Source organism: Lynx rufus, unplaced genomic scaffold (assembly GCF_022079265.1).
Source record: "Lynx rufus isolate CCGP_SWC_20201006 ecotype Redwood Valley unplaced genomic scaffold, mLynRuf1.p SCAF_26, whole genome shotgun sequence".
Classification (NCBI taxonomy): Eukaryota; Metazoa; Chordata; class Mammalia; order Carnivora; family Felidae; genus Lynx; species Lynx rufus.
Window position 1 is genome coordinate 3,125,330 of NW_025814841.1, and position 23,158 is coordinate 3,148,487.

The 23,158-nt window shown below is 36.3% G+C and overlaps 1 protein-coding gene across 2 annotated transcripts in view; it reads left to right on the top strand.

Moving 5' to 3' along the window:
- LRP12 (LDL receptor related protein 12) overlaps window positions 1–18,165 on the top strand; it is a 75,267-nt gene extending 57,102 nt beyond the window's left edge. For both annotated transcript variants that reach the window (XM_047088970.1, XM_047088971.1), the window contains 4 exons: window positions 6,610–6,812; window positions 9,201–10,305; window positions 12,011–12,143; window positions 15,975–18,165. In XM_047088970.1, coding sequence (XP_046944926.1) covers window positions 6,610–6,812; window positions 9,201–10,305; window positions 12,011–12,143; window positions 15,975–16,841 — 2,308 coding nt within the window. In that variant the 3' untranslated portion in view covers window positions 16,842–18,165. The remainder of the gene's footprint in view (window positions 1–6,609; window positions 6,813–9,200; window positions 10,306–12,010; window positions 12,144–15,974) is intronic.
- Window positions 18,166–23,158: the final 4,993 nt, after the last annotated feature.

The following is a 23,158-nucleotide window of genomic DNA, read 5'->3' on the forward strand; positions in this document are numbered from 1 at the left end:
TTTAAAAAAAAATTTTAAAAACTGGTTAAAGATGGTAACGTAAAGGCATTTTTACCTTACTCCTCTCCCTTGAAACCTACCAAAATCAACAAAGGCCATCTTATCAAGAAGAGATAGAGGATTAGATTCTAATTGCTTGCTTGAAGCCAGGGACTGGAGTCAGGCTATTGTGCTCAAGAAAGAAGGCTGAAAAGAACTTCTACTAACCACTGCCTGAGTTTGTATGGGGCTGAGAACTTAAAGAAGTGGGAAGACATACCCTAACAAATAGGAATTTAACCAGGCCACCTAAAGACTCCGTGACAGGACCTATAGTGCTGTGAACCACCATGTTAAGACTGTTCTGGAATGCAGACCCAGTTGGAAGTAACTATAGAGAATATAGAGAATATAGAGAGAGAATGGATTAAAAGGAGAGAGAGTGAACCAGAAAAGCGTCTAAAGAATAAGCCTTATTTCCTGGGGCGCCTGGGTGGCGCAGTCGGTTAAGCGTCCGACTTCAGCCAGGTCACGATCTCGCAGTCCGTGAGTTCGAGCCCCGCGTCAGGCTCTGGGCTGATGGCTCGGAGCCTGGAGCCTGTTTCCGATTCTGTGTCTCCCTCTCTCTCTGCCCCTCCCCCGTTCATGCTCTGTCTCTCTCTGTCCCAAAAATAAATAAACGTTGAAAAAAAAAAAAATAAATAAGCCTTATTTCCAAAATGTATGGAAAATGTTAATACTGACAGAAACAGCCACAAAATCCAAACACAAATTTACTCCAGACGTAATACACTTACTATATCAGGGTTTTTTTGTTTGTTTGTTTATTTTATTTTAATTCCAACATAGTTAACATACGATGTTACATTAGTTTCACCCAGTGTTCATCACAACAAGTGCATCAGGGGTTTTTTTTTTCCTTAAATTTTTTATGCTGTGAACACTTTGGTAGTTAATGAAATCTATAGATCCTTTCCCAGAATGTTTTTAAACTCATAAATCATAATACACACCATTACAAAGGGAACCAATTATATTGAACAAAGCTATCTGATATTTTTTACAAATATGTAATATAGTAATACATGCTTATTTATTAACATATTAGTAAGTGATGGTTCTAACAACTACTGTAATTCCGAGGTGATTTTGAGTGTAAATAGTGATTCTAGGTATCTATTAAAACTGAAATGTAATGTGTAAATATCTGTGATTTCTGTTGGTAACAGAGTGACAGGTACTGTAAATACTATAATGGTTTGTTTATATTCTTAAGTGAAATTTCAAATTTCAGTTAGAGATTAGTGAAAATAAGGTTGTAAATTTTTCCACCAAATTTGACATTTTGAGAGGAGAATAGAAACACTGAGTAAATACTCTTACTTGGACTTTATTAGAACAAAAGTATGTTTTAGTATTTGAATTACAACATCAAAAGATAACTCCTGAAACAATAGAAAGCAGTCTTGAGTAAAAGTAAAAGAAACTTTAAAAAAAAAAAAACACCCAAAACCTACGAATACAAAAGAAGAAAGGAGGAAAATTAGAACTCTGATAGAAAGGCCATTCAGGAAAAAGCTCATTTAACCTTTAAAAGACAGACCATCTGATTGGGTTTATTGGTTTGTTGATTGGTATAATCCCCCTATAAAGGGCTTCTAAGAACATACTAAAACAAAACTAACACAGAAAGTTTAAAAAGGGGGGTGGGGATAAAAAAAGATAAACTTCAGAAATACTGAGAAAGAGAAAGCTAGTGTAGGAAGATTAACATTAGATATAATTGAGCTTAAAACACAAAATATTAGTAACAAATGGAATAAGCCACTAGGAAGATATAATCTTGGTAAACTTTGTATACCTCCTAACACAGTCTAAAATACAGGCAAAGTAGCAAAATATGGGGAATTATCAAGCAAATTTGACTAAGCCAGTTAGTGGAAGTTTATAAACATACCTTTAATTAGAATTTAATAGATTAAACAGAAAAAAAATTAGTAAAGATAGAAGATTTGATAAACAAAATTAACAAGCTTAATCCAGTAGGAACATGTATTATATATGTGTATATTATACTTATTTCAATGAATAGAGAATATATATATTCTTTTCAAAGACATATGGAACATTTATAAGAAATTGATAATGTATTAAACCACAAAGGAACTCTGAATTCCATTTTTTAAGACTTTACATCATTCAGAATGTGTTCTCTGACCACAATGCAATTAAATTAGAAACCACAATAAAAAACCCATATGTTTGGAAACATATTCCTAAATAACTCCTGCATTAATGCTGGAAATCACAGTGGTACTGTACTCATAAAATATTTTGAAAATAACCATAATAAAAGTATTATATATTAAAACTGTTGGAACACATTGGTAGAGTACCTAGTGAAAAATTTACAGCCTTTAATGCATTGAAATAAGTAGGATATGAAATAAATGAGCTCCCCATTTACTCAGGAGTTTAGAAGGAAAATTACAGGTGAAATCTTAAGTAGAAAAAATAATATGATCAGAAAAAAATTGAATTAACAATAAGATTCAATAAAACAAAAAACAGGCTTTCTGAAAACTTGGGGAAAATAGACAAATCTGAAAGCAAGACTGAAGAAAAAAAGGAAAAGGTACTAATAAAAGTGAGCAAAAGTGTCTATAACTACAAATACAATAATAGAGATTTAAAAAAAATTTTTTTAACGTTTATTTATTTTTGAGACAGAGACAGAGCATGAATGGGGGAGGGTCAGAGAGAGAGGGAGACACAGAATCCGAAACAGGCTCCAGGCTCTGAGCAGTCAGCACAGAGCCCGACGCGGGGCTTGAACTCACGGACCACGAGATCATGACCTGAGCTGAAGTTGGACGCTTAACCGACTGAGCCACCCAGGCGCCCCTTTTTTTTTTTTTTTTTTTTAATTTTTTGAGATTTTAAAAGTCATACGGGAATATTACAAGTGGTTTGTGGTAACATTATTATACAATTAGATGAATCGGACCATTTTGTGGAAAATGTATATTACCAAAATTGGTTCAACAAGAATTAGAAAGCTAATTAAATCAATATTCGCTAAAGAAATTGGATCAACGTTCAGAATAAGATTCTAAACCTGAGTAATTTTACAGGCAGGTGTTACTAAATGAATAGATAAGGAAATCCTTAACCTGATGAAAGGTATCTGTTAAAAAAATTTTAAATCAAACTTAATATTGAAGTTAATTTTAGTACCAAGGGCCAGGATGATGACGCATGTTTTCACTGCTTGTACCAGAACCCTCAGAAAATGCAACAAGACGATAAATAGAATTAGTAATACAAAAAATGGGAAGGAAGAGATGAGTCTCTCCTTTTTTTTCCAGTACTGTGCGATCTCCACAGAAAACCTAAGCAAATATAAAGACCACAGACATGAAATTTGTTTAATGTAAGAAAATACGATTTACAGCTTTGTACCAATAAATTTTACTGTCAAGATAAAGTGGTAATTTCTACAAAAATTTAAATGATCAAAGTGACTCAATACCAGTTTAGAAAAAGCTGATTAAACCAAAAAACGAAGAAATTAAAATTTTCAACTCTAGATCTATACTTGAAATAGGCACATGGGCCAGGTATGTGAACAGTCTTTGTTATATAAACTACTGTGAAGCATTAAAAAAAAGAAAACCGAAAAACTAATTTTGCTTTTAAATGTATCTTTTAAATTCTAAATGAAATATTAGCAAAACCAATCCAAAAGCGTATGCATGAATAGATACTTATTTTGTTCTGGACGAGGATCCTGCTTTCCTCAATCTTAAACATTTTAATGGATAAAAACATACTAAGGGATTCCTTAGCTTGAATCTGACTAGCCCTTCCATAAACAGTTATCAACTTTGGATAAAAGTTTTTTAAAAACTACTCAAAGGCACTGGAGAGTAATCAGAAGCTGGAGGAAACTGGAGGGGATTAAACTCTTAAAAGAAGGGATCCACACTGGTGAGATATGTTTGCTTCCTGTCTGTTCCCTAATCCATGCAGAATGTAGTAACTAGAACTCAAGCAGACTGCCACAGTCTTGTCAGCTTGTGGTTGTATCACAGGGTGGAGTTGAGGCTGTCAGAGTAGCTGGAAATTGAAAAGGCAAATCCAAAAAGGAGAGAGCTCCAATGTAGGAAGTCCTTACATCTACATATAAATTCTTCTCAAATTCCTTGCTGTTTTCTGAACTGTGCATGCTTAAGAGACTCCCAGGAGCCTTGTAGAAAGCTACACAAGGATTTCAGTGCCTGTGTGGTGTAGCTGAGACAGAGTTTGGAGTCTGAAACTTGCTGAGTTTGACGAGCTTGTTAAATACCTTGGGATTTCATTGAAACCACAGAAATGTCATGTTATAGGTAAAGACAATGTCCTAAAATAAAGAGTTCACCTAAGACTAAGTAAGGGCAAAGCTGAGCCAAGCCTCCCTCCACAAGTGCAGGATGACCAGACCAGGATGTTCCATGCATGATAGAAGAAAATAAGTGTAAGAATCTTGACCTGCCTCTGAGAACACACAAAAATTAATTCAAGATAAATCCTAGATGTGAATGTAAAAACTAAAACTCATATAAAACATTAGGAGAAAACATTGTTGAATATCTTGGGGTAGGCAAAGATATTTTAGAGAGGACACTAAAAGCACTGAACATAAAAGGAAAAATAAATTAGGCTTCATCAAAACTAAAATTAAAAATCTCTGCTCAGGGAGCTTCGGTAGCTCAGTTGGTTGAGAGTCCAACTCTTGATTTTGGCTCAGGTCAAGATCCCAGAATCATGGGATTGAGCCCCCTGTGGGGCTCCGCACTGAGCATGGAGCCTTGCTTAACAGTGTCTCTCTCTTTCTCTCTCCCCTCTTTCTCTCCCTCTGCCCCTCTCCCTGCTCATGCTCTCTCTCTCTCTCTCTCTCTCTCTCTCTCTCTCTAACTCAAAACAACTTTAAAAATTAAAAAAAAAAACACCCTCTGATCATTAAAAGATACAACGAAAAGGCAATTTATATAGACTAGAAGAAAATTATCAATACACATATCTAACAAAGAACTTGAATCCAGAATATAAAATTAATTTTTGTAACTCAAGAAGACAACCCAATTTTTTTAAATGGGCAAAAGACTTGAACAGACACTTCACAGAAGATGTAAGAACGGCCAATAAGCACATGAAAAGATGTTCAATATCATTAGTCTTCAGAGAAGTGCACATAAAACCACAATGAGAGATGTCAGTTTATGCCAACTAATGACTGAAGTTAACAGGAGTTACCTCACCAGCTATTTGTTGAGAGAATGCACGTGTGGATATCAGTACATACGTCTTGTGTTACAGACATGCCCCCAAATAGGGACGTGTTTGTTCAACGTAAAGAATTTTTAAATGAATAAGAAAAACTTCTGATGGGTAAAGGATGATATAGCAAGGCAATTCATAGGAAAAGAAATAGTAAACTGGAAAAAGTGTTTCCATCTCGGTACATAAGGAAATATAAAATGGAACAGTGATAAATATTTTATCATTAATATAAGGTACTTTCACATACATTCAGTGGGAGTGAGTTGGTATAAATATTCCTGTCAGTGTCTATCAAATTTAAAGTGGAATTTTGTGTTTTGACCTAGCAATTCTACCTCTAGAAAAATTTGCCCTAGAGAAATATTTGCTCGTGTAGAGATACATGTATAAGGGTTCTTTAAAGCATTGTTCATAATAATGAGAAATTAGAAACAATCAAATTATCTGTCAGCCTTTGTTGTAGTTACTCAGAATACTTAAAGAGGAAATATCCTCATGTAATAATCCTTGGATAATTAACTTCTTTATCACTTGGATTAAGGCAGAGGCAAGGAGGTAAAGTCAGATACTCCCTTTTTGGTGGAGACATGTTATTGGAAAATAATATTTTAGTTTCTCTTTTTTCATAGCAGTAGCTAATTTTGTGTGTACCTTTTGATACCTTTTAATGCATGCCCATATTTTGTGAACTACAAGACAATGTTTGACTATAATGTAACTTATGTTAAAAAAGAAGTCTTTCCAAACTTAGGGGTTTTTCACTGATAAAGATTTTTTATTTGTTCACTTTTAACTTTTTTACTTTGCTCAGATTTATGTTATTTCATCTCCTGAAAGTGTAAGCTATAAGCTTCTCACTAAGCAAGCAGACGAACCAGTCTAATCTAAGAGGAGGCTGACTTTCTCTTTTTCACTTTAGCTTATCAGATTAGGTGTGGTGTTTCTGGTTCAAATACAGAATAATTTAGGATATTCTGAATTAGAAGTGGTCCTTCCTAAACACACACAAAGAAGAAAAAGGAACAAGGTGCCAACTATTACCTACGTTTTTTTAGCATTATTTTGGAATCTGGTATTTTTTATGAAGAAGTATTGTTCAGGAATCTGAGAAAGAGATACAAACATTAGGAACATAGAAACAGTATTATTATTTGCTGATGATATGGCTGTATGCCTGGAAAACCCAGGAGAATCAATGAATATTGAATGAAGGCTTATAATAAAGTCCTCAGTTATTAAGAGTTATTAAGTGAAAATTTTCCCCCAAATTACCCTTATTAATAACCTTTTCTGACTTTTTACTTGTAGCTTTCAGGATTTTGATATTCAAGGGTCCAGAAGATGCAGTTTGGACTGGTTGACGATAGAAACATACAAGAATATCGAAAGTTACAGAGCCTGTGGTTCGACAGTTCCACCACCATATATTTCTTCACAAGACCACGTCTGGATCAGGTTCCATTCCGATGACAGTATTTCTAGAAAGGGTTTCAGACTGGCATATTTTTCAGGTGTGTTTTAAAAAAAAAAAAGAAGAAAGATAATGAACAGAATTCTGTAGTGTTAAGTACCAAGTCACTTTGGGGCTAGTCTTCTAAACAACATCTGTCTAATTGTGACTAGACCTTAGGAAGCTTGAGATTGAAGGGGCGCCTGGGTACCTCAGTCGGTTAAGCATCCAACTTCGGCTCAAGTCATGATCTTGCGGTTTATGAGTTCGAGCCCCATGTTGGGCTCTATACTGACAGCTCAGGCCTGGAGCCTCCTTCAGATTCTGTGTCTCCCTCTCTCTCTGCCCCTCCCCTGCTCACACTCTGTATCTGTCTCTCTCTCTCTCTCTCTCTCTCACAAATAAACATTAAAAAAAAGGGGGGGGGTTTGAGATTGAAGAAGGTTCAGGTGCCCTAAAGCACAGCACGGCCTCATACAGGTGTTTTTTATATTCTAATGAACTGATTATTTTTATAAACTAAGGTCAATTTTGTTTTCAAATTTTAAATACATCAATTACTTTAATTAATTACTTTAATTAAATACTTAATTTTAAAATTAAGTCTTTTTGGGGTGTCTGGGTGGCTCAGTTGGTTAAGCATCTGACTACAGCTCAGGTCATGATCTCACAGTTCATCAGTCAGAGCCCCGCACTGAATTCTGTGCTGTCAGCACAGAGCCTGGAGCCTGCTTCAGATTCTGTGTCTCCCTCTCTCTCTGCCCCTCGCCAGCGCGTGCTCTCTCTCTCTCTCTCTCTCTTTCTTTCTCTCAAAAATAAACACTAAAAAAATTTAAGTAAGTCTTTTTTTTCCCTCAAGTGTTTACTGACATCCTGAAAGTTACTTCAGAATATGTTTTTGTGTGTCTGAATTACCATGGTCTTCACAGCTTCGCAAAAAAGACCGCTCTGTTCCACCTTCCTAGTTTGTAGTATCAAATCTTCTTTCACTTCTTTAAGTTATATCTACTTTTTTGCTGAAAATCATTTTGTATCTTCTAAAATTTGCACTTGTCCTTTAGTTTTTTTTTCTTAAAAACACAGTCTTTGTAATACTTATTTAGCTTTCGAAGCACATTTTCTGTCACCTGCTTACCAATAAATAAGAAGTTAATGGAGATGTATTATCCCAAACACTGTCAGTTTGGGGAACTGTCAGGAGCTAATGTTTGATTTTCTTTCCATGCCTCACTATTGGTGTATATTTAGCATTGTACACTACAATAATTGGAATTCTGTAGGTATTTCAGGTTTTTTCCTCTCTCCTTGCCGCTGCTAATTTGATGAATGAATTTATAACATAACTCAAATTCATGCAGTTGTGTAAAACAATAGAAATATAAAGTGGCAGTGTTGTGTCATGGTCACATGAATCATGAACCGTGTATAAAGTTAATCTTACAATAATCTTAGCAGAAATTTGGTTCTAAAGAATAGGATTACAAAATATACTGTAGGACACATATAGCAAAATATTGTGTGTATGTATATAGATATAGATATAAACAAGAACTAGAAAAGGATATGAAAAATAGGAAATAAATTGATTTGAAAGGTGATTATTGTGGGTAAATTTTTCTTCATTTGAAAATATTGTAATGCTGTTTACGCAATGAATTCTTTTCAAATTTTAGGCAGTGCAGTCTATTGGCTCAAGTGTCTTGTATCATATCACTAAATGTTCTGCAGTAAGAGAGTTCTCTACAAAAGCAGAATTGTTCTTTGTTCCCCCAAGATTTTATTTAAATTCCAGTTGGTTAACACCCAGTATAATTTTAGTTTCAGGTGTAGAATTCAGTGATTCATCACTTACATATAACACCCAGTGCTTATCACAAGTGCCCTCCTTAATGCCCATCCCCCACCTAGCCCATTCCCCACCCACCTCCCCTCCAGGAACCCCTCAGTTTGTGTTCTCTTCACTTTAGATCAAAATACTAAGGTCTTGGGGCGCCTGGGTGGCGCAGTCGGTTAAGCGTCCGACTTCAGCCAGGTCACGATCTCGCGGTCCGTGAGTTCGAGCCCCGCGTCAGGCTCTGGGCTGATGGCTCGGAGCCTGGAGCCTGTTTCCGATTCTGTGTCTCCCTCTCTCTCTGCCCCTCCCCCGTTCATGCTCTGTCTCTCTCTGTCCCAAAAATAAATAAAACGTTGAAAAAAAAAAAAAAAAAATACTAAGGTCTTCATGGAACAAACAATAAGTGTTTAATGAATTGAACTGTTGAGTAATTAGTGAGCCAATATTAGTTTGCCACTAGAACTGATCTATTTTGTAAAATAAGATTTTTTTAAACCCTATCACTTGGGCTTAGTTAATATTTATTATAAAAGTGTCACTTACTGTTATATATCTTTTAAAAGAGTATGTTTTTTTCTCCCTTCTTCCATCTCCGTCCTCCCCACATCCTCCCAGGGAAATCTGAAGAACCAAACTGTGCTTGCGATCAGTTCCGCTGTGGCAACGGGAAGTGTATACCAGAAGCCTGGAAATGTAATAACATGGACGAATGTGGAGATAGTTCCGATGAAGAGATCTGTGCCAAAGAAGCTGGTCCCCCAACGGCTGCTTCTTTTCAGCCCTGTGCCTACAACCAGTTCCAGTGTCTGTCTCGGTTTACCAAGGTTTACACTTGCCTCCCTGAGTCTTTAAAATGTGATGGCAACATTGACTGCCTTGACCTAGGAGATGAGATAGACTGTGATGTGCCAACTTGTGGACAGTGGCTAAAATATTTTTACGGTACTTTCAATTCTCCCAACTATCCAGACTTTTATCCTCCTGGAAGCAATTGCACCTGGTTAATAGACACTGGTGATCATCGTAAAGTCATTTTACGCTTCACTGACTTTAAACTTGATGGTACTGGTTATGGCGATTACGTCAAAATATACGATGGATTAGAGGAGAATCCACACAAACTTTTGCGTGTGTTAACTGCTTTTGATTCTCATGCACCTCTTACAGTTGTTTCTTCTTCTGGACAGATCAGGGTACATTTTTGTGCTGATAAAGTGAATGCCGCAAGGGGATTTAATGCAACTTACCAAGTAGATGGCTTCTGTTTGCCATGGGAAATACCCTGTGGGGGTAACTGGGGGTGTTACACAGAACAGCAGCGTTGTGATGGGTATTGGCATTGCCCAAATGGAAGGGATGAAATAAATTGCACCATGTGCCAAAAGGAAGAATTTCCCTGTTCCCGAAATGGTGTCTGTTATCCTCGTTCTGATCGCTGCAACTACCAGAATCATTGCCCAAATGGCTCAGATGAAAAAAACTGCTTTTTTTGCCAGCCAGGAAATTTTCATTGTAAAAACAATCGTTGTGTGTTTGAAAGCTGGGTGTGTGATTCCCAGGATGACTGCGGCGACGGCAGCGATGAGGAGAATTGCCCCGTAATTGTGCCTACCAGAGTCATAACTGCAGCCGTCATAGGCAGCCTTATCTGTGGCTTGTTACTGGTCATTGCATTGGGATGTACCTGTAAGCTTTATTCCCTGAGAATGTTTGAACGAAGGTCAGTATCAAGACAAAATTGTAGTGGTTATGGCTTCTGCAGTAAACATGGCCCCAGTATTTGCAACCATTCTTTAGTGTGATCAGCAGTATACTTTGGTCTCATACTATTTTGGGAAATAGATAAATATCTTTTATGATTTATAAAATCAGTGTGAAAAGGCTAAGACTCAAGAGGCTAAATAAACACATAAAAACTAATACTTAGATGGGGCACCTGGGTGGCTCGGTCAGTTAAGCATCCGACTTTGGCTCAGGTCATGATCCCGCAGTTTGTGAGTTAGAGCCCCACATCAGACTCTCTGCTGACAGCTCAGAACCTGGAGCCTGCTTTGGATTCTGTGTCTCCCTCTCTCTCTGCCCCTCCCCCACTCACACTCTGTTTCTCTCTCCTTCAAAAATAAACAAACATTTAAAAATATATTTTAAAAACTAATAAATACTTAAGAACTGGTATTTACTAGTTTTTGTTTTCAGATTATTTTGTAGGAATTTTGCAAGCTGCAATATTCAGTTGTAGTGTTTTAACCTGTATTTTTATAAGTAAGAATTCAATTCTAAATATTTGAGAACCTACTTGGTTCAAAGCACAATACGGATGAGTAGAAAAATGAATAAGGCATAATTTCACAGGCACCGTACAGTTAGGAGGAAGGCATTGGTGAGTGGAATAAGATGACAAAAATATAAATGGTAGAAAAGCTGTAAAACAAAGTATAGAGGAAAAGTCAGAAGTTAACCTAATCTGATGGGGGGGAATGGAAAGGCTTTTTTGAGCAAGTGCCATTTGAAATCTACAAGTAGAATGTAGACAGGGAAAAGATACTGTGGTTGAAAAAAATAGCCTAGGAAAATGCATAAAAGTAGGAATGCCTAGCATTGTTTGGAGAAGTATCACATACTTCATTTCATCTGGAGCCTAAGATACATATCAAGGGCTAAAAGTTAAAACTTGGAACATGGGGCTAGTGTCTCAGGTCCATGACAGCCGTGTGTCAAGAGTTCTCAGTTAAGTCAGAAATGTTAAGTATTAAAAGGTGACCTTCAGGGAAGGTTTTCTTCCACGTGGTGCAGGATAGATTGGACTTGGGAGAAGCTAATGGCAGAGAGAGGTCCCTTAGGACACTGTTGTAGAGAAGTGACCCTCAGTCCTAGGAGAATTACAAATTATAGATTCAACAAAAGACTTCATATACCCAACAGGTAAGCTAATAGATACACGCAGATGCACAGTATCAAAGTAATCATGCTGCCTCTTTGGCCACAAAACTTTTGACTACATTGCAGCATAAGAGCTCAGTGAAGAGTCAGAGGTCTTATAAGAACAAGCTATTCCAGAAAGTGTACTGGTGACTCATTCACTCTTTTCCTTATCTAAAAACTAAATGTGTTGAACTTGATGATTACTTTCACCTAAAGTCTCAAACCTCTTATGTTCTTAGGGCTTTAAAGATCTAATACATTTACCTTTTATGGGAATTTCTAATTCACTACAACTTAGTGATCCAGGCTCCTAGTGAAAGCCCCATGGCTTTTTGCCTTTGTATTCTCAGTGTCAGAATGCTATAGATATCCAATAAATGTTAGTTGGCTAAGCTTTAAAAATGGTCAAATATATTAAGGTTCAGATTTTTTTCATTGTTGATTTAAAAAATTATTTTAGCTTGCCTTTTTAACCTTTTCTGTTCCCCTGTTTTCTCTAACAGGTCATTTGAAACACAGCTGTCAAGAGTGGAAGCAGAACTGCTAAGAAGAGAAGCCCCTCCCTCTTATGGACAGTTGATTGCTCAGGGTTTAATTCCACCAGTTGAAGATTTTCCTGTTTGTTCACCTAATCAGGTATGTTGCAATTTATGATTTCTGTTTCCTAAAATGAATTGATAAAGGACCTTTGTCATAATTCTTGTAGTCAAGGATTATTAAATATATGGAGGATTTGAAATTATGTTTCATTGTATTTTAACAAATGCTACAAAATACCAAATGTTTTCATTCTTCTGATTTTGTTATGTGATTCTTAAGCATTTTACTATTTATGATAATTTGGTGCATTAAAATTCAGAAGTAAAGTTTAGTAAGTTATTTTCTGTTTGAACTAAACATCTAGAAGATTTAAGAATGAACGTTAAAATTAATACATTAATAATCTGCTAGATTAATGAGTTAATAAGTAAAAGTAAATTGCAATGAAGTTAACATTTCTACCTGACTAGAGGGAAAACTTTTGTTCACAGCCAGATTTTACGGTCTTTAAGAATTCATACCGTTTTTTTTTTTAACAGTAACTAGTAATATATCAGTAATTAGATTAACTAGTTAACAATAAAAGTAATTGCAATGAAGTTAACATTTCTACCTGACTTGAGGGAAAACTTGACAGCCAGATTTTACACTGTTTAAGAATTCATATCATTTTCTTTAAATAGTAACTCATTATTTTATTAATGTTTCCGAATTCTTTAAAGTTCTATTAACACTATTTTGGGGCTCCTTGGTGGCTCAGTTAGTAAAGCATCAGGTCATGAACTCATGGTTCGTGAGTTTGAGCCCCAGATCCGGTCAGCTTGAGCCCCTCTTCAGGCTCTGCAGTGACAGTGAGGAGCCTGCATGCGATTATCTCTCTCTCTGCCTCTCTTCCTCTCTTTCTGCCCCTTGCTCACTCTCACTCTGTCTCTCTCAGAACTAAATAAATTTAATAAAAATATAAAAAATTAAAGTTAAATAAAGTTCTATTAGCATTTTTTTAAAAACTTCTTTCTCAATGCCTAAAGTATACCAGGGTTCATAAAGACATAAGGGTGTATACATTTAAAATGTAAATTCATTCAGAAATATTTATAAAAATTGATAAACCTTCTTTTCCCAGTGATTTAATTCTGTGCAAAATGGAAGACCGTTTCCTTTCTGGTAGATATGATTTCTGACTACAGTCCGTCACCTTTATTTGAGTCTTTTAAGAAATATTGGTGAGAATTTATAGTTTTAAGAACATTTCTCTAGATGTACCTTGCTAAGTAAATAATTCAGAAGTTCCACTGGTCAGAATTTTGTGTGCAAAATAAGAGAAAGCTACACATTCTCAGCCCTGCCAGGTGGCCAGTTTCTTTTTAGGTGGGAGCTCCAACAATGGTCGGCTCCACCCACCTGGTCTAACATCTGCCATCTGCCACCTACCACCCCTATGGCCCGAAGCTCCTCCAAGAGTTCAGCTAATGGTGGAGTTAAAGAAAGCACAGTCCACACCAAACAGGTCTCATCTTTACAGAAATTATAAGTTCTGAGGTTCCCAAAATGATTTTCAGTTTTGACTGTTCACTAGATGGACTCAGAACTCACTGAAAGCTCTTACACTCAGGGGTATGGTTAATTACAGGGAAAAGACCTCAATTAATTCAGCCAAAGAATAAGACCCCTGGAACAGGGTTCAGGAGGGTGCCAAACCCAGATCTTCCAGCTGTCCTCTCCCCACAAAGTCGAGACAGTGTTACACTCTCAACACGGGTGTATGACAGTGTGCACAGAATATTGCCAACTAGGGAGCTCGCCCGAGACACAGCCTCCAGAGTTTTTACTGTGGCTCCACCATGCAGGCATGATTAACTGCGCATGTGGCTGATCTCAGTCTCTACCCCCTGCACACTGACTGATCCTGCCGAGTCCAGTGCCCACCCGACATCACACTGCTCGTGTGGCTTAGAGCCTCCACCTTAGACACAGCGTTATCTGTATCTGGCTGGCCCCGGGCCCCAGGCCCCAGGCTAGGACACTCCTGTCAGAGATGATGCTGTAAGGGCTCAGAGATCACATCCCAGAAGCAGATGGCAAAGGTCAGACCTCACTCTGAATAACATTTAATTCTTTACTACATACTACGCCATTCTTTAGGTTTATAGTTTAGCCTTATGAGGGAATTATACTTAACAAACTTTTAAAATAAAATGTTTATGAATAGTAAGCTAGATTTTATTCCATTTATGAGATTAAACTTTCAAATTTCAAACTTTTGGTAACACATTATCAGTTTGTCATTATCAATTATTATTTTCTTTAAAAAGAAAAAGAATATTCTAAATTCCCATCCCATTCAAAAATAGAAATGCTTTCTGAAGAATGCTTTCTTCTTCATAAACTGAAGAAGTATGTAAAATTATCCCTAAAACATTAGGAATCTAATGTTAAATTAATTTTAATTAAACAGACTTTTAACTCTAAGTAGAGAACTTCACTATGACGGACTCTAATGTGAAAGTGAGCGTTGTTGATCTCGATGGGTGATAGCTGAATAAAAGGGAAGCTTATCTGAAGAGCCTTCTGTTCACTGCTGGGTATAACATAGTACTCACATGAAAGCCTCAGAACTCAAATGCTAAATGGTGAGGACCACATCTATGGAGAAATTCCTTAGGGATGTGAACCGGTTCTTTTGTTTGTTTGTTTTTTAATATAAAATTAGATACTTCTTAATTGGTGAAAAATCTGACTCATTTGTATAGCAAATCTGTGTATGCTGATCTTCAGATTTCTTATTGACAGTTCGTGCCAGATTATTAAATATTCCTATGATCGTAGTTCCTTTGCTTTCTGTGAATTTTATTCCTGAGATTATGTTCAAAAGGCCTATGTGGGACTTACAAGTAAGTTTAATACCCATCTTGAAGAGAGGTGGAGAACACATGCTAACAAGGGAAACTCTTTTCTTCTGTGAAGGGAAAGGGAGAGCCATTCGTTTTGGCATGGTGAACTTATAGCATCATTGGAAAGGGAATATGTCAGCTCACCATTTTTTCCTGGAAATACTGTATTTTAAATACCAAATGCCACAGATGAAAGCTGTGTTTGTTCCAAGTTTGAATACTCCTTTTTATAACCACTAGATGGAGCTTAAAGACTGTTTTATATAAATGTTGTATGTTTTTAAAATAACCCATTAATGTATTCATCTAGGAAAATGAGTAAATTTTCAAAGAATAAGGGTGTGAAAATTTATGCTTAACGCTATGCTGTAGAAAATGAAACCTAATCTTTAAAGATTGAGAAGAGTCCAAATGTCTCAAATACCATTGTGTTGTAGTGCTATAAAAAAATTAATCTTAAACTTTGTTTCCTGTGCTGTATTATAAATTAATTAATTCTCTTATTTATGACAGTATAAATCAATCTTCACTACCCATTCATTCAACAAATCCTTGAGAACCAGCTGTGAAATATATATATAACTTTACCATGTTTGGGAAAGTTTCAACCTTGTAAATCAAGTCTGACTTGTTCTGTGTTTAAAAATAAGGAAGGCATAAACCAGATAAAGAGCCTAGTTTACATTCCTAGCTAAGGCAGTGTCAAATAATTTTGTCCCTTTGGCACACTTTTAGAATTGGATTACAGCATCCAGTTTTGAAATAAAATAGTTGTTGTAATTGATATGAAACATCACTCTAAAGTTGTATGTATAAAATGCAGTGTCAGGAAAATCTTAAGTGAGCAATGGTACGAGTTATAGATTAGATTCTGTGGTAGGTGAACCTTTACAGATGAGAGAATTGAATTCATCCTTCATAGACTCTAACGATGAGTAATAATGTCTTTACCCACAACACGTTCTTGTTAGAAGCATGTTTTCTGTGTTAATACTTCATTGTTAGCGATCTTAAGATCTCCTCTTATTTTCTGTAGGCTTCCGTTTTGGAAAACCTGAGGCTGGCAGTACGATCTCAGCTTGGATTCACTTCGATCAGGCTTCCAATGGCAGGCAGATCCAGCAATATTTGGAATCGTATTTTTAATTTTGCAAGATCACGTCATTCAGGGTCATTGGCTTTGGTCTCAGCAGATGGAGATGAGGTTGTCCCTAGTCAGAGTACCAGCAGAGAACCTGAAAGAAGTCATGCTCACAGAAGTTTGTTTTCTGTGGAGTCCGACGACACAGACACAGAAAATGAGAGAAGAGATACGGCAGGAGCATCTGGGGGGGTTGCGGCTCCTTTGCCCCAAAAAGTCCCTCCCACGACAGCAGTAGAAGCAACAGTGGGAGCAAGTGGAAGTTCCTCAACTCAGAGTACCCGAGGTGGTCACACAGATAGTGGAAGGGATGTGACAAGTGTAGAACCCCCAGGTGTGAGTCCTGCGAGGCACCAGCTCACAAGTGCACTAAGTCGTATGACTCAGGGGCTGCGTTGGGTACGTTTTACATTAGGGCGATCAAGCTCCGTAAATCAGAACCAGAGTCCTTTGAGACAGCTTGATAATGGGGCAAACGGAAGAGAAGAAGATGATGATGTTGAAATGCTAATTCCGGTTTCTGATGGAGCTTCAGACTTGGATGTGAATGACTGCTCCAGACCTCTTCTCGATCTTGCCTCGGAGCAAGGACAAGGGTTTAGACAACCATACAGCGCAGCGAACCCTGGAGCGAGGCCAAGTAATCGAGACGGCCCCTGCGCGCGCTGTGGCGTCGTCCACACTGCCCAGATCCCAGACACTTGCTTGGAAGCAACACTGAAAAATGAAACAAGTGATGATGAGGCTTTGTTACTTTGTTAGGTACGGATCACAGCGAGCGAGGCCATGTACGAGTCGGAGCAGCATCCGTTCGTTGTTTTGTAAACTTCACAATTAAACTAGTTTTAATTTAAAAGCAAAAAAGATGCAGGGTGATTTCTTATTATTATATATTAGCCTGCATGGTTAAATTAAACAACTTGTAACTCTATGAACTTTAGAGTTTACTATTTTAGCAGCTAAAATTGCATTATGTATTCATATTGTTCAGTAATGTTCTTCCATTCGTTTTAATTGTTTTTATCCTGGTACTGTAGTTCACAGTAGAAGTATGGCTGCTGACTCATTCAACTGTCAGTTTATCTATCCTATGTTAAAACATTTGTTTGTACAAAATTATACCTTCTTCTCATTGAACCCTTTATGCTTTTTGCCATTACATCTTGTAACTTAATATATCACATTTCAAGGTGGTTAATGTACAAAAAAAAAAGTCCCTTATATTCACCTGAGTTTTTATTTAGGTAACATCTGTCTAAATATTATTGGATTTCATCATATTATGAGCTTTCTCAAAGGGAAAAACCTTTGTCTACAAATTTTTCTCTTACATTTAACATTCTGTGATGTGAAATTTAGAGTTAGAAAAATTAATGGCAAAAGTGAAACTCTTTTATAGATTTTCTAATGTTGACTTTAATACTCTAATATGGTACAGACCAAATGGTAAAATCCCAAGTCATTTCTTTTTTCATCCCTATTTCGGGACAGAATTAAGCAGATGAAGATATTCTACTATGCATTAAATCTTGAACTTTATAAAAAATGTACAAAAATTGTACAAGATAAGTTCCAACTGGTAATGTCCTTCCCTGGTACAGGGTGATGCTTGTATTGGACCCTAGGGATTTGCACTAACGTCATGTCAAGGTCACAGATGAGTTCAGTGCACAAGCACTATCACTTTCAATACTGTCATTTGCTACCACAATGACTATATATTTCCATAGCTTTGGGGGGGGGGGCGTTTTTATTACAACTTGAAATTGCTTTGCTGGTTTCATATTTATTTGTTGTATTTAAAGACTGCATTATTGTAAGAGTGGTTTTCGATATATTTTATTCACTGCAGGGGAGGATCATGCTACATGTCAGAAAGCAAATTACGAAATCATTCAGATCCTCCCCCCTTTTTTAAGTAGAATGAATTGCAAACCCCGCATATTTTTTTATTGTCTATTCTTGTTTATTTATTCTTTAGCTGTCTGTTTTAATAGCTTAATGATTGAGTATGAAATATGTATTTGTGTGTGATTATTGCTATTTATTAAATTTTCAGTATTTTGCTGAATGTCATTTTAAAGCATGTTTGAGGTCTTGTGTATTTGTCGTGTTATGCTGTCAGAAAGAACTGACTGAAATGTTTTAATATGTATCAAAAATTAAAAATCACTTTTTTTGTATTGCCTTGAGGTACTTTTTAAATCAGAGTTGCTCTTTATTTTTGTTGCATTTTGCTGCACGTGCAGATTGAGGCCGTAAAATACTGCGCTGTGTCTAGAAGAACATTGAAGGGCAGGCAGTCTTCTTCAGAGTAAGGTGGTAGCTTATACCAGCACTTGAGTGTAAAAATTCCTAAGGAGCTGAATATATTTGCCTTTGAGAAAACTTCTTAATTAATGTTTCTTATAAGATGCAATAACTCAATTAGTTCTCTTTGTATGATTTTCAGATGCATTTCAGACCCGTATAGAATATTTTCCTAGCAGAATTTGTATCACCAAATTAATCTTATTTAGGTCCTACTAACAATATACTATATTGTATAGGTTTCTTGGTTTTGTTTCCTGGCATTTCTATTTTAATTTCTTTCTATAATTAACTAATACATTTTCCTGGTTCAAACAGTAAAAGGTGAGTCTCTCCCCTTCCCTGACACCCATCTTTTAGTTCCCTTCCAAAGAGATTCTGTATACCCCTCCAAAGGTACCATGTAAATCCATAAATGTGTCCATATATATATAAATGCCATATATAATAATACAAATTGTAACCTACTATGCATACTTTGTACTTTTTTTAAGGGAAAAATGTATCTATTTAAGTTTGAATATTAAAACTAAAGTTGGGTATTTCTTTTATTTCAATTTTCCCACTTCAATCACAATCAATCTGGAATTTAAGGCTCCATTTTTTTCCCCAGTTAATTTTATCCTGCAGCTCTTTATTAAATAATACATTCTTTCCTTACTATTTGAAATGACACTTTTATCATATAATTTATATACTATTTGGATATGTTTCTAGATTCCAATTCTATTCTCTTCAATTGATCTACCTTTCTCTTTTTATACTAGCCCTACACTGTTTTAATAACTGTCATGTTTAAATGTTTTAAATATTCTTGCTTATTTTTCCATTTGAACTTTAGAATTGACCTACTCAAGTCTCACAAAACAAGTCCCATTAGTATGTGGGTTTTTTGAACCATTTTTTTCCTTAATGTTTATTTATATTAGAGAGAGACAAAACATGAGCGGGGGAGGGACAGAGAGAAGGAGACACAGATTTTGAAGCAGGCTCCAGGAAACAACGTGTCAGCACAGAGCCCGACGCGGGACTCGAACTCAAGAACTGAGGTTATGATCTGAGTCGAAGTCAGACAACCAACTGAGCCACCCAGGTACCCCTAGACAATTTTAATTTTTATAGATTAACCTAAGGAAATTTGACATCATTATCATGTTAAAGCTTCTGTCTAAATCATGGTACCTATGTAAAAATGGTGCCCATTCATTCTTTTTGTGGTTGTTTCCTTTAGACATGTTTCGCATTTTACTTTATAGAGATCATCTTCGTTCTTAAGAGTTTATTCTTAGGACTTTCAGTGTTTTTGTTATCAATATTAAGGAAGTCCTTTTTGTAATTCAATCTGTGTTCAGTGTATGTTAAGCCTAATGATTTCTTTACATTAATTTTCTCCACAGCTACCAGACTACCATTTTCTTATAGCTAGTAATATTTTTTTCTTTTGTGTTCTCTAGTTACACAATCATATTTTCCAGTTTGCATACCTCTTTACATTTTAATTGCATTGTCTAGTACTTCTAGAATAATGTTAAACATATCAGTCAATCACGTTAAGGAGAATCAATTGATCCACCGATCTCTATATTTAAAAAAAAACTTAACCAAGAATGCATGTTGAATTTTATCACATGCCTTTTCACTATGGAGATGATCATATGATTCTTCTCCTTTGATCTTTTAATACGTTGAATTTTATTAATATATTTTGTAATTTTGAACCATTCTTGCATTCCTGAAATGAACTACTTGGCCATGTGTATATTTTTAATATATTGCTACATTATATTTTATTTAGCATATTTGCAACTGTATTCATCAGTGATATTAGTCTGTAGTTTTTATATGTGTGTGCTGTCTTTAAGAAGTTTGGTTTTTAGTTTTATGCTGGTGAATTTGGAAACTTCCTTTTCCTTTGGTCCAGAACAGCTTAAATTGCATTGGAATATTCTGTTCCTTAAAATTTCAGTGAAATGATCTGATGGATGTTTGGCTAGTAGCTCTTTAACAACTTTGTTGCTATCTTCTGTAGTAATTGGTCTGTGTAGTTTTTATATCTTAGCTGACATCATAAATCTTCCATTTCATCCAAGTTTACAAATTTAGTTGCATAGCGTTGAGCAAAGTTATCTCTTTCTCTTTTGTGCATATGGCTCTCCCTTGTGTATTATGTTTGCCCTATTATCTTCTTAAATAAGATAGCTAAGAGTTGGCATTTTGAATTTTTTGTTTGTTTCTCCCAGAGTGGTATGTTTTGAATATCTCTGTTCTATAATTTTTCTGTTTTCCAATTAACTGACTTCCACTTTAATAAATTTCCTACTTTTTGCTCTCCTTAGTTCATTTGTTGTTTTTTCCCTGACTCCTTGAGTTAGCACTTCATTCATTCATTTTTATTTTCTAATTATTAATGTAAGATTGAAGGTGTAGACAATTCTGAGCACTGTTTAAGCTGAATTACTTAGATGTATTGGTGTTGTCATGACTCTTATATTCTAGGGATTGTGATATTTCAGTGTTTATTTCTACTTTAATCCAAAAGTTGTTTTACAGAAGAAAATTTTTTTTCCTTTTTTCTTTTCTTTGTTCCTTTTTTCCTCAGATAATGGAATTTTGGTGTGAATAGTAGTTTTGTTTTCTGATTCTTACATTAATTTTCATTTTTATGGCATCAAGATCAGAAAATGTTATATGTATTATTTGGGGAGATTTGAGTTTCTTGTCCTTTCTCATTTTTTTTTTTTTTAAGTGTTCCAGGAACACTGTTAAGTACATTCTCTGTTTATGGATACAGATTTTAGTAGATATTACTCAGATTATCATGACATAGTACTTTGTCTTGCCTTATCAGTCCATCAGTCAGGGATTAGTTTGGAAGAGACTAGAAACCAAGGAGGCTGTGCTAGGATTCTTTGGGCCAGCAGCCCTGCCTTAGCTCTTGTCATCAGCCGGGACTGAGAACATAAGCACAGGATGAAGGGGGGTCTTTCTACAAGCTCTGGAGTTTCAGTTTCTACCACTGCTACCCCCATCATCCACTGTTCAGCTGGAAATAAATGGGTGAGACAGGTTAAAAGGACAAGGAAAAAGGTACTATATGTTCAATTTGCTAGGTATTTGTTGAGTACCTACCACAGACCCATTGATGATGACGGTGATGATAAGAGCTCCATTCTAGCTGCTTGCTGGTTCCTTCACGCCCTTGCCCCTGAACTTCAAGGGAGACAATGACAGCAACTTCATAGGACCTGTTTTACTTACCCTGTGTAAAAATTGATAGGCAGTAGAGAGGTTGGTTCTTGGAGTAACTGCACCCTCGTTCAGAAATAGCACACAAATTACAAGTTGCACGTGGCTACTACCAGGGGCTGGAAGTTGGCTGATTACATCTTTTTCTGAGGCCCTCAACATTCAAGGTAGAATGAGGCAAAGTAAAATTCGCAGAATTTCAGAGCTGGAAGGAATCTTTTGAAGGGAAGTAACAGATGTAGCTGATTAATCAGGAATGTTTTCCAATTCAATGAAATCTGTATTTTTTCTATGCCTTGTAACATAAGCCATATATGCACACATGGTTTAGCCATTATGTGATGTTATGGATTTTTTTTAAAGGTCATTCTTTTTGACATGTTTTAGCACATACCTGACCTAAATGGGTGTATCCCCATGTTCACACTATCAAAAACCATTTCTAAGAGTCCTTTACCAACAGCTGTTTCTTTGTCATAGGAAAGAATTCTCAAAGCACATACTTATTTACCCCTTGTTGAATGACTACCATCTGTCAAGCCCATTATATGGATCTTTGGATCCTCACAGTCCTGTGCCAATAGGACAGAAGTCCTAGAAGGACTTAAACTAAGACAATGGGACAAAACTAAGAGTTGACCTTAGTCTTGTCTGCCTCAACAGTTGTCTTTTGAATAAGATGAACCATAGAATGAAGTAATATCAGTAAAGAAAAATACCCATATTCAAATTGGAGCTAACAAACCTGGATTATTATGCAAACTCACTGAGCCTCAGCTTCCTCATTTTAAAATAAGGATAATAGCAGTTACCCCATAAGATTATTGTGATAACATTTGTAAAGGCCTTAGCACATGTTCTGGTCATCTATTGCTGTGTAACAAACTTCTCCCAAATTTTATACTTAAAGCAACCACAAGTCATTCAGTTTGCTCACAAATCAGTAACTTGGGCAGAGCTCAGTACAACTGGTTCATCCTGCTCCTTGCATCCACGGAGCTGTAGGATATACTCACAAAAAAAGCTCACCTATATGACTGACAAGTCTGCTGGCTGTTGGCTGGGAGCTCAGCCAGGACACTTGAATCCTGTCCACGTGGGCCTCTCCATGGGGCTGCTTGTGTTGCCTTAAATATGGAAACTGGGATCCAAGAATGAGTGTCCCAAGGTACCTGCAGAAGCTACAAGGCTTCTTATGACCTAGTCTCAGAAGGCCCAGGATGTCACTTCTGCCGTCTCCTATTGGCCAAACAAATCACTGAAGCCAAACCAGATCCAATAGAGAGAGTGCTAGACCCCACTCTCAATAGTGGACACAGCAAAGAATTTGTGGCATTTGCAATCTACCACAGGACCTGACACATAAACACTAACTTGCCAGTGAATATTTTAAGAATAACAGTGTTACAGTCCCAGGAAGAAGCTCATTTGCCAAAAGGATCAAATCAACTCAGCTCTCCTATCATATGTCAAGTACATCAATTGTCCACATATTGATTACAACTACAAAGGTAAGGGGCGTC